Source organism: Macadamia integrifolia, chromosome 14, assembly GCF_013358625.1.
Source record: "Macadamia integrifolia cultivar HAES 741 chromosome 14, SCU_Mint_v3, whole genome shotgun sequence".
Lineage (NCBI taxonomy): Eukaryota > Viridiplantae > Streptophyta > Magnoliopsida > Proteales > Proteaceae > Macadamia > Macadamia integrifolia.
In genome coordinates this window covers 16928533-16946577 of record NC_056570.1, presented here as the reverse complement: position 1 = coordinate 16946577, position 18045 = coordinate 16928533, and the positions used below count along the sequence as shown (strand labels likewise).

The window sequence follows — 18045 nt, the reverse complement described above, 5'->3', positions numbered from 1 at the left end:
ACAAAAAAAAAAAAAAACACCCAACAGCCAATTCCAAATAAAGTGTCTAGACAGTTCCAGTCCACAAGCTGCGTACCATAGCAGATGTCGTAGCCGCTCCACTGAATGCACCACATATGAGTCCCATGACGTGTTTTGGGCACAATTGTTTTGGTAGTTTGTCACTGCCCATCTATAATATCAGCTAAGTATCCCAACCTAGGGAATGGCTCAATTATAGTGATAGGATGTGGATGTGGCACACAAAGTTGTGATGGATACTCAAAGATATTGTCAACAAAAGATGACCCACCCCTGAACTATCCTCCCCTCCAAATAAAGTAGAAGATCCACCATATTGTCCATACCCACCACTTTATCCAAATGAATCGGTGCTCTCAAAGAATGGCACACAATGTTTGGGGAAGATGGGATTTACCTTTTTGGTCCAAGCTCCCTTCCTTAGGTAGATTTTCTATGAATGTGCAAGATCCAAGCTTAGAATGAAGATTTGGTACCACAAAGGTAAAATCTTGAGTGTTTTCCTAAGTTTCCTACTTCATAGAGAAGAAATAAGGAGAGAGGGTCGAAATTTTGAGATAAGAAGGCTAGGTTTCCCATTTTAAAAAGTTTATAAAGGCTGACCCGTTGGTCCACTCAAAAATTTTCACATTTTGCTGGAAATGTGGGAATTTTGGTCGATACTGGTCGAAACCAGTGACTTTTAAAAGTCACATGGTATTTGGTATCGGAGTCCTGGGATACCATGGAAATGTGGGAAATTTTGATGGTATCAATGGAAACCTTGAACCTTTTATCAACTTAAAGGAATTCTTATATGAGAATAAAATTAATACATTTTATGACATGCATGTTACAACTTGGCATAAATTTCCATAACAGGTTATAAAGAAAACAATAAGATGTTCATCATTACTTCCATATTTTCTCCTAACAGCAAGTAGAACAAACTTCAAACAGGAATCAAGGACAAGAGAAGAAACAGAATTTACATGACAACTTTCACACATCAGTTGTACTACACCGCTTGTAATAAAGGTGAAAGTCAATGCAACTTGGCCTCATTAACCAAATTTCAATAAACCCACCAAAGCATATATCAACTTGGATTTCAGAAAATCCTAATACATCTAAGCATGATGTTGAATACAGTGTTGTGAAGATATACGGTGTAATACTTGTAACCGCATGAGTACTTTGTCTTTCAACAGTAAAAATATATAAGGCTTGGAGAAGGAGCTCACAAACTTATCCTGAGCCATTCCCACACTTGCTCTCCTCCTTCCTCTTGTACAGGTTAGCCACCCCACAGCAGCCACTTCAAAACAGCCACCACCACCCAGGATTGATGCACGGAAATGACAGAAAGTGGCGTACTTTAGTCGGGATAAGATTTGGGCTACTTTCTACACATGTTGGGCTTTTGGTCCAATGGGTGTTTATCGTAATGGACCACTTTAACTGGGCCTAAAATAAGGTAGGAGATAATACTGTGAGATTAGTCAAGTATGACTAGTTTAGAGCCTTTTCTTGTTAGAAGTAAACTAAGTCCCAAAATCCTTAGGGATTTGGGTCCATATTTCATTGGAAATCTATGTTCTAGTATGAGGAGTAACAAACACTAATCGGTTTTGACTATTCTATGAAGTAGTTTGAACTCCAAGTTAAGGATTATTAGAGAGCCAGGTTATGAATTTTATTTATAGATGTAGTGGTTTATGATCTCAAATATGAATTTATGAAATATTCAGTTTTTCTGAAAATTCTCTGTTGTGGATTCAATTGTTGTTAGTTTGGTACTAGATTCAGTAGTATGCTTGGTAGATTCCAAGTAAAGGCTAAGGTGGAAGTTTAGTGGAAGAGTGGAATCTCTTCTAGGGGTTTGGTGGATTCCTGCTCTGTTCTATCAACTCATTTATTCTCTATTTTATTTCTTCCATTCCCAGATCTACTTTCATATTCTCCTCTTTTAGTTCCATATTTCATATTCCCGGTTTTGCAATCCTGCTTATTAGTCTCTAGCTAGATTTTCTGGTATGGGATTAGTTTACATTAAGGTAGACTCAATCTCCCTTGAGTTGCTTGTTATAGAGAAAGTTTATAGTGCTTTTCTTAAATTGATCTTACAGATCAGGTCTCCTCAGGCCGTGATGAAAGCAGCTTTGGTAAGGGTTGCTCTAAGTAGAATGGGGTCTTTGGTGGTTAAAGGTTTTTATGGGTTCTATAGGGTGTAGGCTGTTTGTTATTGGTGGGGGTAGTGTGGTTTTCATATCTTTCCACTTTTATGCTTCTCTAATATTCTCTTGTATCTCCATTTTGTCGTAACTAATGAATTTCTTATTTGTTTGTTCCTGAAAGTGTACTACTCCAAACTTTGTAAGTAATGTTGAATGACTGGTTTAGCCAAGTTTAAATTTGATTTTGGTTCAATATGTTTCAGTGGTTCAGTATGAACCCAAATTAATTTCTGGTTTACTACTAGGGCCATGTAGATTAGGTCTCAGCCATGTCAGCTCTGTGGATGATCCATTCAGCCAGTTTTTAGTGATATTGTTGCGGCAACTTAAGATGAAGATTCTGGCCAGCTAGGATGATGACTCAGCAGCAGAGATTTGAATAAAATATGGAATTTTATTATATTTTAGTAACCCTAATAGTAGGCATGATGCATGGTACATACAAGAGGGGTTTGTTCAACCCAAGAACCAAATTGATTTTGACAGATTTGGCCAGCAGTTTGAGTGGTTCAAGAGTCGTGGTTAAAGTCAATTGATTAAAATTGAATGGGCTGAAAGGTGCAAGTTAAATGGCTTAAGCTTCAATTTGATTCTGGTTCAGGTGGGATGATTCATATTTAAATGGTTCAGCATGAATCAAGTTGATACTAATCTTTGATATCGGCAATAAATGATCGGAGAAAAAAATAGAGATACTATTGGCCAGCTTGGAATATTATTCTAGCAGAAATCCCAGAAAAATTGATGTATAATCGGCCAGCAATTAGGATGATTAGGATGAAATCCCAGACTGCAAGTTAGAATAGTATTCGGCCAGCTTATGGAGTTGTTAATTAAGAACCTTCTTTGATTATTCTTTCGACCAATTGGTTTCGGCCTGTTGAGATGCTTTGGCCAGCTAGGTTTATTATGAACACATCCCATAAGATATAATTTCAACCAAAAGAAATGCAGCTACTTTAAGAGATGTATTGACCATTTAGAGTCATGTTTCAAGGTTTCAGCACAGACGAAAAAGAATTTATCACATATGATATAGGCAGCATTAGAGTTAATGATTTAGCAGCGGATTAAGAAGGGATTATTATATTGCATGTTCATCAAGATCCTAAACTATATAGGACTCTTAAATTACTGTCAAGGTGGAATGGGGGTCCTGCTTCATGCAAGGACAGCTTGGGTTTCAAAAGGAAGTGCGAAGAAATAAATAAATAAATAGAGGGACGGGAAAAAGGAGGCATCTTAAATAACGACTCAGCCAGAAGGTTACGCTAGGTATTTATGCATATCAGCTCTCCTGGAATCCAGCTCGAGGGAGCCTGTTGTGGGAGAGATAGAGCAGGAGAATAAATCAAAGGAGATCTTTTACAGTCGTAATGCTTTGATGAGGAATTGAAGAGGAGAAGGAAGGAAGGGAGTTGGGAGAAATGCTGCTGCAGAGGTGAAGAAAGCCAGCTACTATTACTGTTGCCACATTGTCTCAGTTTTCTGTTACTGTAGCTGCTGCAGCATCTCTCTAGACAGTTCAAAGGAGACTTAGAGCAGAGAAAGGAGAGATTACCAATTCTCTTCAATGGAAATATGAAGGAGGAATAAGAAGCCACAGTGTTTAAAGGGATTTCAGCAAATTAGCTTCTGAAATTAAGTTGTTTTTGTTATTTTATATTGAAGAAGATTACAGCATACTTTACAAGCTTAATTCATTTCGAAATTACCTATGAAGGGAATCCAGTTTTAGCAAGCCCAATCAGTTTGGTTCTCTACAAATTTGAGATTAGAATCGAATTGAAAGAAGGGAGCAGATTTAGGTCAAGTTCTGATTTATATTTATGTGAAATTGAAGTGATCAAGCAAGCTATATCAGGAAGAAATTGATTGGTGTTGACATCGACAAGATCTTTGTTGTAAGAGACGTCAAGGTGAGTGGAACTTGGCACATCTCGATTATGTATTTTTGACCTAACTGTCTGATTTCATTGATGTTTCTTTAAGGGTTGATTGTGCATGCTATGTGCTATTTTGATGAATAGCTTTGTTAAGGATTTTCCAGTGTATTTTGCTACATGATTTATGATGAGGATATGCAGTATAATCGTAGACTTTGATGAGTTTACACCTATGAATTTTGCTATGCATATGCTTGTAAAATGGTTTTATTTTTTGAATCGACTGTAATGCTAGTGTGGATGTGAACTTTCATTTGTCGGAATTTCCATTATGGATGTGAACTTTTATTTGTAGAGATTTTAGAATAATATTTAAGTATTATTTAGAAAAATAAATTCTCTGGGTTTTACAAAATGCAATCGAAAGATCAAAGTCTCAGGACTTTAACCTAACAAGCTTGGGTTGTGACAGAAAGGAAGGGAAGAAAAAGGACAAACGATCTATCTAATAAATTAAACTGTATGGTTGATTAGGAATTTTAAACTAAATCTAAGATCATTATTGAGATAGTCCCACATTGGATGTGGGTGACTCGTCTATCATGTATAAGATCCACAAGAGGCCACCCCATTTCAAGCTAATTGGTTTTAAGATGGAAGCTTTAACATGGTATCAGAGTGGGTTCTCTCCACTTCTGTCCTCCCTAATCATGTCCACGTGTAAGGTGGTTCCAATCTTGATCCACTTACACATGAGGGAGAGTTAAAGTGTATAGTCCCATATCGATTCTGAGTGGGAAATTCCCTTTCCTCACATACCTGTGAACACCTCCTCTTACTAGATCGGTCTTTCGAGATGGAAATTTGAGCGGGTACGTTGGGCATCCGTCAATGATGGGCTCCTTTGTTGACCCACGAAGACAAAGCCATAAGAAGGCTGCACATGATTGGGAGTACTGAGGTGGTCCCACATCGGACTTGGGTGACTCAACTATCATGTATAAGAGCCAGAAACAAGAGGCCACAACCAATTAAGGTGGATCTTCAATCACTTGGGGACCCGACCTAGTCTGCATCTATGAATTCTTCAATTCTAAGATGATTTTGGCTTGACGTGGGGTGGCCTCTTGATTGTGGCTCTTATAAATGACAATCGAGTCACCCACATCCGATGTGAGACAATATCAATACTCCCCCTTACTTGCAGGCCTCTTATGGCTCTCTTTGTGGGTCGAGCAAGGAGCCCATCATTGATGAAGGCTCAACGTACCGCTTTGATACCATATTAAATCTTCCATCTTAAAACCAATTGGCTTGAAATGGGGTGGCCTCTTGTGGCTCCTATACATGATAGTCAGCCACCTACATCCAATGTGGGATTATCTCAATAATCATCAACTCAATAAAATTGAGAGAAGGAAGAATATACCCTCCTTGGGTTAACCCAGTCAGTCAAAGATGAAACAGTTACTCCAAAAGCAGATAGCGGAGAAGAATGATGGACCTTACTTATCGTTCTTCAGGACCACATATAATGACATAATGGAATGCTCCACTTCATTTTATCTTATCAACCCGGTGTTTTCTTTCCTTCCTCTTTTATTCATTCAGCAAAAGCATAGTGGAAGGTTTGAACCTTGTATGAGGTTTATTGTGCACCCACCACTTTTGGGTTATTAATTATCCAATGAAACTAAACATCATAACTTGCAAAAAATGTCTAATACGATTCAGTCAGAAACACTGCAGTTCTAAAAGGAAGAAAAACACTAAGGCAATTCTTAGCTACGAGAAACTTACTCTTCCTCACCAGAGGAGTCAAATGACTCCATGGAAGGATGCTTTCTGGCCTGCAAAAAAAGTAAAGAATATTTCCGTCAGAAAATATTGTTAAATACTGAAGCAGGAGTGAAACATCTTAATAATCTTATTCGGGAAGAAAGTATACCTATTTCAACATAACATTCTTTGCATGTCAACAGCACAACAGATGGGCAACTAGTATCACTTTTTGGAGGAAGCAATGAGATATTCCCATATATTTCAACAGTATATATAATCTTATTGGGGAAGAAAGTAAACCTATTTCAACATAACATTCTTTGCATGTCAACAGCACAACAGAAGGGCAACTAGTATCACTTTTTGGAGGAAGCAATAAGATATTCCCATATATTTCAACAGTATATATATATATATATATTTTTTTTTTATTATAACCATTATCTCATGCTTAAACCTTGTTGAATTCAGATATCTTAAAATATTCCACCAGTATCATATCATTTTTTTAATTATACCCATTTCTCATGCTTAAACCTCGTTTCACGTTCTACTGCCAAAAATGACCAAAACATAAGATGCATCTTGATGGACTAGCTTGGCTTGGGTTCAGGTGAATGGTAATGCCTGCCTCTCTTAAACAGGAAGAATGTGCTCAGATTAGTAAAATGGGAGCTGTTACAATCCTAGATTCCTGTAACCAAACTACTAAACCAGCAAAAGAGAAGAAGAAAAGAGAAAGAGAGAGAGGAGAGAAAGGAGAAATCACAGATAGTCTCAAAAAGTGAGAGCAACCTGCAATCTGTCCAGGATGGGCTAATCACAGGTCCTCTCTACGTATATATAGAAAAAATAGAAAAAAAGGACAATAGTACCCCCCCCCAACATAACCATAACCCTAAAGACCACAACTGAGGCCGATAGGACAAGAATGCCCCTATCGGCCCTGGGAATTAGCCCTAATCCCAGTATCGGGATTAGCGCCTCTCGACTCCTATAATCTCAACACTCCCCCTCAAGCTGGAGCATACACATCTCCCATGCTCAGCTTGGCATAACTGCTATGAAAACTAGGAGCAAACAAGGACTTAGTAAACATGTCAGCTAACTGATCTGTTGAAGGAACAAATGGAGTCTCAATCAGCTTCTTTAGAATAGCATCATGAACAAAATGGCAATCCACTTCCATGTGTTTGGTCCTCTCATGGAAAACCGGATTACTAGCAATATACACTGCAGCTTGGTTGTCACAATACATCTTCATCGGCTTGGTCACTGGAAATCCCAACTCCAACAGTAATGATCGTAGCCACATCAACTTTGCGGTGGTATGAGTCATAGCTCTGTATTCTGCTTCTGCATTGGACTGGGCAATAGTAGTCTGCTTCTTGCTGCACCAAGTAATAAGATTGCCTCCAACAAAGGTACAGTATCCAGTAGTAGATCTCCGATCACTAGCAAAGCCAGCCCAATTAGCATCAGAGTAACCAACTAGTTCCATATGCCGATTAGAATGATAAATCAACCCTTTTCCAGGGGCACCTTTCAGATAGTGAAGAACACGGACAACAACATCCTAATGGGCTTTCTGAGGATACTGCATGAACTGACTAAGAACTCCAACAACATAAGAAATGTCAGGACGAGTCACAGTAAGGCAAATCAGCATGCCAATCAAACTCTTGTACTAATGCACATCCTGAAAAGGTTCACCATCATCAACACCAAACTTTTGGTGAGGATCCATAGGAATATCAACGGGTCTGGATGCAAACATCCCAGTATCAGATAGAAGATCCACAACATACTTTCTTTGAGACAGACTAATACCTTTCTTGTAACGGATCACCTCAATCCCAAGAAAATAATGGAGATGACTAAGATCCGTGGTCTGAAAATGGCGATGAAGATGAGCCTTTAATTCAGAAATACTTGCCTCATCATTACCAGTAAGAATAATGTCATTAACATATACTACCAAGACCACCAGCTTGTCACCTCTACGACAAACAAAGACAGAATGGTCAGAATAGCATTGAGAAAAACCACACGTTACAATGGTGGCACTGAACTTGTCAAACCATGCTCGAGGGGACTATTTAAGTCCATAAATAGCCTTGTGCAAGCGACACACACGACTTGTACTCTCCCCCTGAGCAACATAACCAGGAGGTTGCTCCATATACACCTCATTCTATAGATCACCATACAAAAATGCATTCTGGATGTCTAACTGAAACAACAGCCAATCAAGGCTGACAACAAGAGAAATAAGAAGGCGAACAGAGTTTAGTCTAGCAACCGGAGAAAATGACTCAGAGTAATCAACACCATAAGTCTGAGTATACCCTTTATCAACCAGATGGGCCTTTAACAGCTCAACTGAGCCATCAGAATGATACTTAACAGTGTACACCCAATGACACTTCATCAGATCCTTATCAGGAGGAAAATCTTCCAGGCTCCAGGTACCACGACTCACGAGGGCATCCATTTCTATATCCATGGCAGCCTTCCATCCAGGGATACGTAGGGTATCATTATGGGTACGAGGATAGGGTTAGTGGAAAGGGATAGTGCAACGTGATAGATGGGAGAGGGAAGATGAGATAATGACATAAAGTTGTCACTAGGGTACACAACCATGGATTTTTGAGTGCAAGAACATGTACCATTACGATGTGCAATTGGTAAGTCATCAGGTGGAGGAGGAAGAGGAGCTTCACCAGGGGAAGACGACAGTGGAAGGAGTGAATCTTCAGGAGTAATGACCTCGCCACCTAGTTGTCCAGTCTTCTTTCTACGCTGATAAACCTGTAGGGAGCATGGGTACTAGGAGCATCAGGTAGGGGTATAAGAGAGGGTATGGGTGGAGGAGATGGAGAAGACCACTTTAGACCAGACGGGGACACCTGAGGAGAATAAAATGATGGGCCTTCAAAAAAGGTCACATCAACACTAACAAAGTTTCTATGAGTAATGGGGTCATAACACTTATACCCTTTCTAGGTACGAGAGTAACCCAAAAAGATGCACTTAGTAGATCTAGGGGATAACTTATCAACCTACATATGCCAGTTATGGACAAAGCACACACACCCAAAGATGCAGGGTGGAACAGGAAAACTCGGTAAATTAGGGAACATAACAGAGAATGGAGACTCCCACAATTTTTGGTAGAGGTCTCACTGGACACATTACAAGGAAATTGAAGAAACCCTGTGATGAGGTACCTCCCAAGATAAATGGGTCATTAATGATTCCTTGGTAATGTCTTACTTGATTGGTTCTATTCATTAATCTATTTCTCGAGGATTTTTGCTATTAGATATCGCTTCTCAGATTTGGGCTGCTGCCAAGGAAACTTTTGGGCAATTAGGAAATGATGCGCAGGTGTTTGATCTTCGCAAGAAGGTTTGTACCACTACCCAGCAGGAACTTCGAACTTTATGGTATGAACTGGACTACTTTGCAGATTATCATCCCAAAAATGTTGAAGACATTATTGCTTACACCAAACAAGTGGAAAAAATTAGGGTGTATGATTTTATGGCAAGTTTGAATGTCGAGTATGATCAGATTCATGTCCAAATACTTAGCAAATCTTCCTTCCCTACTCTGGAACAGTTCTTTGCCATGGTTTATACGGAGGAATGTCGCCGTACCTCTATGCTACATACTCCTACTATTGAAAAATCAGCCCTACAGACTGGATCCACTATTAACTCTAAGGGAGCAAATCGAACTGGTGATTCTACCAAGAAGATTGTTAAATGTGAACATTGCCACAAACCATACCATATCAAGGCCAACTACTGGAAGCTCCATGGAAAACCTGCTGATTTGGAGGCAAAGCATGCGCAAGGTCGATCCAAAACTAAAGCCCATCAGGCTGAGACTATGGACACTCCACCTGCAACTGATATTGGACTCTCCCATGAGCAACTCCAGGCTTTCAGACATATGCTTAAGGCTTCCAATTCAGTCCCTCTAGGTTCCAATTTTGCTCACTCAAGTATTTTATTTGGTGGTTATTGTGCATAAGTCATCTCCACTCCTTGGATCATTGACTCCGGTGCCACTGATCACACGACCGGTTCCTCCAATTTATTTCACCAGTATTCACCCACCTCAGGCAGAGATAAAGTTAGGGTAGCAGATGGCACCCAATCATCTGTCATTGGAAAGGGTTCTATTAAGTGTTCTTCTAAACTTTGTCTTTAGTTTTACATATCCCTAATTTTACTATTAATTTGTTATCCATTAGTAGTCTTATTAAGGACCTAAACTTTAAAGTAACATTTTTTTCTTCTCATTGCATTTTTTAGGATCTGGTAACATGGAAGATGATTGGATGTGGTAAGGTGCAGGGTAGTCTTTATTTGATTGATCATAGTTGTCTCCCTACGGCTGCAACATCAACAACTCCTCATTAGCTACACTTTGCTTCTTCTAAATTAACTTAATGGCAGTGTCGTTTGGGACACCCACCAATTGGGACCTTATCTCTTTTATTTCCGTATTTAGTTAAATCATGTACTAGGGATGAACTCTTTTGTGAGGCCTGTACTCTGGCTAAACAAACTTGTTCCAATTATTTACTTTTAAATAAAAGAAGCTCTTCTATTTTTCATGTGATAAACTCTGATGTATGGGGTCCATCTCATCATACATCTATTTCTGGGAAAAGGTGGTTCGTGTCCTTTATTGAGTGTCACTCTCGCTCTAGAACTACTTGGATTTACGTGATACAACACAAAAGTGAAGGGTTCGATTGTTTTTAGCGCATCAAAATAATTCTGATTTAGTTCAATGCAACTCTGAAAATTCTGCGTACTAATGATGGAAAAGAGTACATTGAGGATCAGTTTCAAAAATACCTAGCTGATCATGGAATTCTTCATCAGACAAGCTATGTTGACACTCCTACTCAGAATAGGGTGGTTGAACGTAAGAATAGCCACTTGTTGGATATTGCTTGAGCCATGATGTTTGCTAGACAGGTTCCATCTTAGTATTGGAGTGATGAATGATGATGTCCTCATAGCAGCCTACCTAATCAATCATATGTCAACTCAAGTCCTCAACTCTCGAACTCCTGTTGAGGTTCTTCAAAGGACTACATCCTTCCTGGTTCCTCCAAAAACGTTTAGGTGTGCCTACTATGCTAGGGATCATCATTCACTAGGAAATTAGAACTCGAAGTACTAAGTGTATCTTTCTGGGTTACTCTCCTACACAGAAAGGATACAAATGTTACCATCCTCTTACCCAACGTACAATAGTAACAATGGAATTTTTGTTTCATGAATCTGTTCGTTACTACTTATTGTCACCTCTTCAGGGGGAGTCTGGAGTTACTAGTGAAGATGAGATAACTATGTATCTGTTTGCTCCACCAGTATACCAATCATATCACCTCAGGATCCTCATGCTCCATAAGAGGGGCAAAACCTATTGTTTCAACTCAGGGGGAGATGACTCCAGTTCAAAGAACCATTGGTGAATTCCAAATACAAATTGATGACTCTACTCTTCAAGTTTATAGTAAGGGACACACCAGAAATAAGCAACTTTAGACCATCACCACTACTACAACACCTTCACACATCCTTTCGCTAGCCCTGGATCCAGAATCGACTGAGCCTTATACTTCAGGTATAATCTCTCCTTCTGATCAACCTATTCCCCTCAGAAAAGGCACTAGGACCTATACTCAACACCCTAAATGTCATGTTTCGTATGATTCCATTTCTCCGTCCTATCGTGCTTTTGTGTCTTCTCTTTCATCTACTTGTGTCCCTAAGAATTAGCAAGAAGCTCTTGTAAAAAAAATGGAAGGCCACAATGGAGGAAGAAATGGATGCCTTAAAAACGAATGCTACATGGGAACTTGTGACTCTTCCACCTGGAAAGAGACCTATGGCTACAAGTAGGTGTTTGTGGTAAAACAGAAGATCGATGGTTCTGTTGACAGATACAAGGCAAGGCTTGTGGCTAAAGGGTTCACTCAGACTGATGAAATCGACTACCAGGTGATATTTCCACCAGTTGCCAAGTTAATCTTTGTGCGGGTGTTACTCTCATGTGCAGTGAACCTAGGATGGGAACTCCAACAACTTGATGTAAAGAATGTTTTCCTCCATGGAGAGCTCGATGATGAAGTTTATATGGAAATTCCACTAGGTTGCTCTAGCATAAGAGATTAGGGCAAGGTCTGCAAGTTGAAGCGTGCTCTCTATAGTTTGAAGCAGTCACCTAGAGCATGGTTTGGAAGATTTCACAAGGCTATGACATCTGTGGGTTATAAGCAAAATAATGCTAACCACATATTGTTCATAAAGAGGTCTGGTGAAAAAGTTACCCATTGTCTATATGGGTGACATCGTGGTAACAGAAAATTATACCATTGAGGTTGATCATCTCAAGGGTTTTCTGGGCAAAGAATTTGAGATAAAGGATCTTGGAAAGTTAAGGTACTTTCTTGCACTTGAAGTTGCCAGGTCCTCAAAATGCTATCTTTCTCTCTCAAAGAAAGTACATCCTTGATCTGCTGTCCGAGACATGTATTTTGGGTTATCATCCTTCTAATATTCCTAGGGAAGCTAATAGCCGGCTCAAGGAAAAGGAGGCTTAACTTGTTGAAAAAGGCCGCTACCAACGGTTGGTAAGAAAATTTATATATCTCTCCCATACATGACCTGACATTGTTGTGGCTGTAAGTTTGGTCAGTCAGTTTATGCATGATCCCAATTCCTCTCATATGGAAGCTGTTATGCGGATCTTACGATGCTTGAAGTCAGCTCTAGAAAAAGGATCCTCTTATCTCCTCATGATCACCTCCAAGTTGAAGCTTATACAGATGCTGATTGGGCTGGTTCACCTGACAGAAAGTCTATCTTTGGATATTGTACCTTTGTAGGAGGGAATCTTATCACTTGACACAACAAGAAGCAGAATTTTGTGCCATGGCGCAGGGGATTTGTGAGTTACTATGGTGGCATACACTTTTGGATGATATTGGTGTATCTGTTCATCTTCCTATGATGCTTTACAGTGATAACAATGTTGCAACCAGTATTGCTCATAATCTAGTATAGTATTACCGAACCAAACACGTGGAAATTGATAGACACTTCATCAAAGAGAATTTGGATGCTGGTTTGATTTGTGTTCTTTTTGTGAAGTCTGGTGATCAACTAGCTGATGTGTTCACTAAAGGGCTGGTTTGAAAGCTGTTTCAACCTAGTTTAGTAAAGTTGGGCATGTGTACATCTATGCATCAACTTGTGGGGGAGTGCTAGAATAAGGATTAGTGTGCCGTAGGGGCACATTGGGGTTTTTCCCCCTCCACCGACCCTAATTGGAGTGGGGCAGCTGGATGGGGGGTATACTTGTAAATACTTTATTTGTTCTATTTTGTACTCCTATCATGACTGTATCATCATTTTATATTATAAATAGGGGACTTGTGTAATCAGTTAAAGACACAAGCATTCTTCCTGTTAACAGAGGTATTCCCCATCACATTACTAGATGATCAACCCATATGATAGAAAAACAATGGGCATAGGGGAAACCTTTCTTCCTTTTACAAGAAAACTCTTTCTATTAAACTTGAAGAAAAGGAGGGGGGCTATACTATACAAAGCCAAGAACAGAAGCTTGAGAAAAATAAGAGCCAACTTTAAAACAGTAATATTCGGCAAAACACAGCCCCACCTCACCTCAACCCCCCCCCCCCCCCAAAAAAAATTAAATAAATAAACATAGGGTAAAGACAGTAATCAAAATAATTAAATTGAGTTCAGTTGTTAAAATATTCCACTACTGTAAAGCGTATCCCAGAACAAAGAACTGTGTAAGTACCTAAGAATATTCATATTTTCCAGCATCATAGTTGTCAAAGCATCTAGGTGAACCAAGGCATTAGCCTGGGCTTGGAAACAAGGCAAAACCAACAAGGCCTTGGTCACTTGGGCGTTGCTTAATGGACACCTTGGTCGACCTGCAGTGTAGGCGGGTGCCATATTGTATGGCATGCTTTTTTTATTTTTATATTATATCCAAATTGATTTTAACTCTAACCCTATTATTTGTCAGTGTACAGGATTATAAAGCACAAGCATGCATGGAATCATGATGCATGTTAGCATGTATCAAAAAAAAAAAAAAGAGAAGAGAGTGACGCTATTCGACACTCCACCCTCACCCTCAAGTTAAAACACTCAACATCTCAACCCATCTGCCAGAGACTCCATCTGCGATTCTGGTGTAAAGGTCCACAACTTCAGAGACTCTCTAGTGACTGCTATGCATGCTATTATTCTTGTCCTTCTTCGTCTTCCCTCCAATAACAACATCAACAACAACAACAACAACATAGTCTTATCCCAACTAAATAGGGTCGGCGACATGTATCTTTGCTCTCCAATCAGAACTTGATGTGGATCCCGAGTTCTAAAAACCCATTTCAGATCACTTATGAGCCACCCAAACAGTTGAACTCAATCAAACCTCTAATGGCAATTTTGTAATTTCAATAGCAGCCAAGCACATTGTGAAGGCAAAGCAACCAGTAGTAGCAATATGGTAATAAACTAGGGTTCCCAAGGTTTGAATATATATATGTACAGAAAAGAGGACATAACAGGAGTTGTGATTTATAGTTCAGGGGTAAACTAGGAAGGGAGCTTAAAATATGGGTTAGAGAGGATTATAGAGATGGGAGGGGTCAAATTGAAAGAAGAATAACAAAAGGATTACATCACTCACGACATTGGGGTTTCCTTCAACCTCTGTACAGAAACATGAAGCAGAAAACAGGTTTGGTTGGTTTATTAGAACTTTCTCATGCCATCATGGATCGACCTAGGGCCAAGGATTAAAGTATCGGTATCGGTCGTCGTATCGGAGATTCGCTAAGATACGCTAAAGATACGCACATAAATGGATAGGAAACACTTTTTTATACACTTTTGCATAAAAAAATAGTTAAAAAAAGTTATATATAACATGTATTATGCATAAACAATAAATTAAGAGTATCGCACTAAGAATCCAAGGTTTGTAGTTGTCCCATAAATGTAAAATCCTTGTTCCCAACCTTGATTTCCACTTTAGTTAGAGAAAAAAATGATTGGCAGCAACTTTGGAACAAAAACACCTCAAAAAATTATGTTTTTCTAAAAAATTACCCATTTTGGCCATTTTATGACCGTATCGGTATGTATCGGTGTGTATCAGTCGATACATACCGATACACACCGATACATACTGAAACGTACATTTCACTTCAATTTTGAATTTTCCATAGAGTATCGGTACGTATCGGTGCGTATCGGTGGTGTATCGGTGCGTTTCGGTGTGTATCATAAGATACGTATCGATACAAAAGGGTTTTAAAAATTTCATGTATCGTATCGGTCAGTATCGTATCGGTAAGGGCCGATACGAATACGTATCGGTAGATACGGTACGATACAGACCGATACTTTAAACCATGCCTAGGGCTTGGGATGAAGAACTGCAGCACAAGGATCTCTTGCTCGCAGCCGACCTCAATCCCCAAAGGTCAAGGAACAAGGGAGGAAAACTCTGCAACCTAGATCTGGTGGTAGGGTAGGGATCAGTTCTGAAACTGCATATGGAACTCACAAATCAAGACTTTCAATCTCAAATTCAATCATCTGAGTCGCCTTAGGGTTTGTTACTTCTACTCCAAATCTCAACCCCACAGATTTACCAACAGATTTGGAAAAGAAAGAGATCAAACCAAACTCGATGGGCTGCTACAATCGACTATAAGCAGGGCACGATGATATGTCCTCAGGAAACTGATATTAAATAACTGGGAGAAAGGAATAGAAGAAAGAAGAAGAAGGAGAGAGAAAGAGAGAGAGAGAGAGAGAGAAGTCGCACCAGGTGGAGGGGTGAAAGAGGTCACTCGAACATTGTCAAGCACCAATCCGGCACCACAAACAATTAATTCAATAAACTTCATTTTTCAAATCTGAAAACGCTACCCTGTTACATGTCCAACTTAAAGGAAAAATTAAACACATTAATGGAAACAAACTGAGATAGCAACTAAATGTTCCCCTATTCATCTATCTAATTTCCTAAAAAAGATAAAGAGAATAAATTAAAACTAACAAAGAAAAGAACAATCTCCCATAAAAAAGCTTCCTATGTAGCCTAACAAAATAAAAGATAACATAATATTTTCCCAAATAAATCCTAAATTCCTTGCTGAACAAAACCCAACCCGGTTCGTCTCGGTCTAAATTGCCAGATGGGATCCGGTTCAACCACGATTCTGCATCAAAACTATTTGAAGTCAAGAAGATATGAGGCCTAAGCTAAGCATGCCTTTCCTCACCACTTCTCCTATGTTTATTTTAGGCCTGCCTTTGACACTTTTGGTTCCTTCAATCTGAATCAAGTCACTCCTCCGTACTGGAGCATCCAAAGGCCTCCTTTAGATATGACCATCCCAACCCAACTCTAATATGGTCATTTCTAACTTTATACTTCCTAGTATTCCCACACATCCATCTCAACATTCTCAACTCAGCTAAACATAGTTTATTTAAACAACACTTCTTAACTGCCCAACATTCCACCCTATACATCATAGCTGGATGAATGACAGTCCTATAAAATTTTCCTTTAAGCTTTAAAGGAATAAGCCGATCACACAACTCCGGATGCACCTCTCCACTTCATCCATCCTATTTTAATTCTTTAGGCAACATCATCCTCTATGTGACCTTTTTTACTTACGATTGATTCCAGGTAAATACTCACTTTGAGGAATCTCCTTCTCACCATTATTCACTACCTCATTATTCATCCTAGTATGGCTAAATTAACACCATATATTCCGTCTTAGTTCTACTTATCTTCCACCTTGGCATTAGTCCTCACTTTTGTCTCATCCACCAAAACAATACCATTAGCAAAAAGCATACAACAAGGAACCTCATTTTGAATGTCCATGGTTAAGTCATCCATGATAACCACAAATAAATAAGGGCTTAAAGGTGATCCTTGATGCAACCCAATTGTAATAGGTAATTCCCTACCTTAACCCCCACAGTTCTTACACTAGTCACCACACCATCATACATATCTTAAATTATGTCCCTACATATTAAATTGAAACACTTCTCTTCTCTAGTACTTTCCAAATGAACTCCCTATGGACTATGTCATAAGCTTTCTCTTGGTTAATAAAGACACTATGAAGATCCTTCTTACAATCATTAAATCTCTCCATTAGTCTCATAAGTAAATAGCTTCTATCGTGGATATTCCTGGCATAAAACCAAATTGGTTTTCCAAAATAGTCTTTTCCATTCTCAAGTGGGTTTCAATATCTCTCTCCCATAACTTCATCATATAACTAATTAATATTAGGGAAATTCACAGCGCCACCCCCCTAGAGAATGCCACCACTATTATAAGAACACCCCATCTATTTCACCAAATTAGACTCAGACCTCCTACCGTCAGTCACTGTTAAGGAATATACCTTATATGCTAATGTCAGCTACTATATTTAATTTTAAACACCAAAAGGCCCCTACTAAATGTGAAGTACCTATAATGCCCATGTAATAAGTCCCATCCCCAAATAGATTTGGACCACTATCAATCGTTCAGAGCACCGGAGATCATGATGGCAGCGGTATCAGCATTGGCAATAGCGGTGACCAAAAGTTGAAGAATTGGGAAAATTCATTTCTTTTTCCCTTCCCCTGTTCTTGTAATTCTTCTGTTCATGTTTCTTCCATTGGTGATTCCCTTCTAGTTTTCATTGGATTTGAATTCGGTCAAAAGAAATAATCACACTAACCAATGGGTACTTATATAATCTTTGCCAATTCCTCCTGATCCTTACCACCACCATCATGGCAACTCGTGGCATCCCCACCCCCAGTTCGATTTGAGGTTCTAATTCCACCGTCGATTTCTTCTTCTTCCCCAGAGCAGAATCAATCGAAGAAGGCTCTTCTTGTGTTCCAATCGGCGTGTAATGACTCAGTTTATTCCCATGGACGTGAGATGTCGCAGTTACGTCGACAAGCAGCACTAGCAGAGCTTCAATCAAGGTGACTAGGCCAGAGAAGGGGAAG

General features: G+C 39.3%; 1 protein-coding gene across 1 annotated transcript in view; it reads right to left on the bottom strand.

The window, feature by feature from the left end:
- Positions 1-18045, bottom strand: part of LOC122061619 (rho GTPase-activating protein 7-like) — a 125754-nt gene that overhangs the window by 21936 nt on the left and 85773 nt on the right. Inside the window, 1 exon segment of the mRNA XM_042625008.1 lies at positions 5924-5973. Within this exon segment, the coding sequence (XP_042480942.1) occupies positions 5924-5973 (50 nt within the window).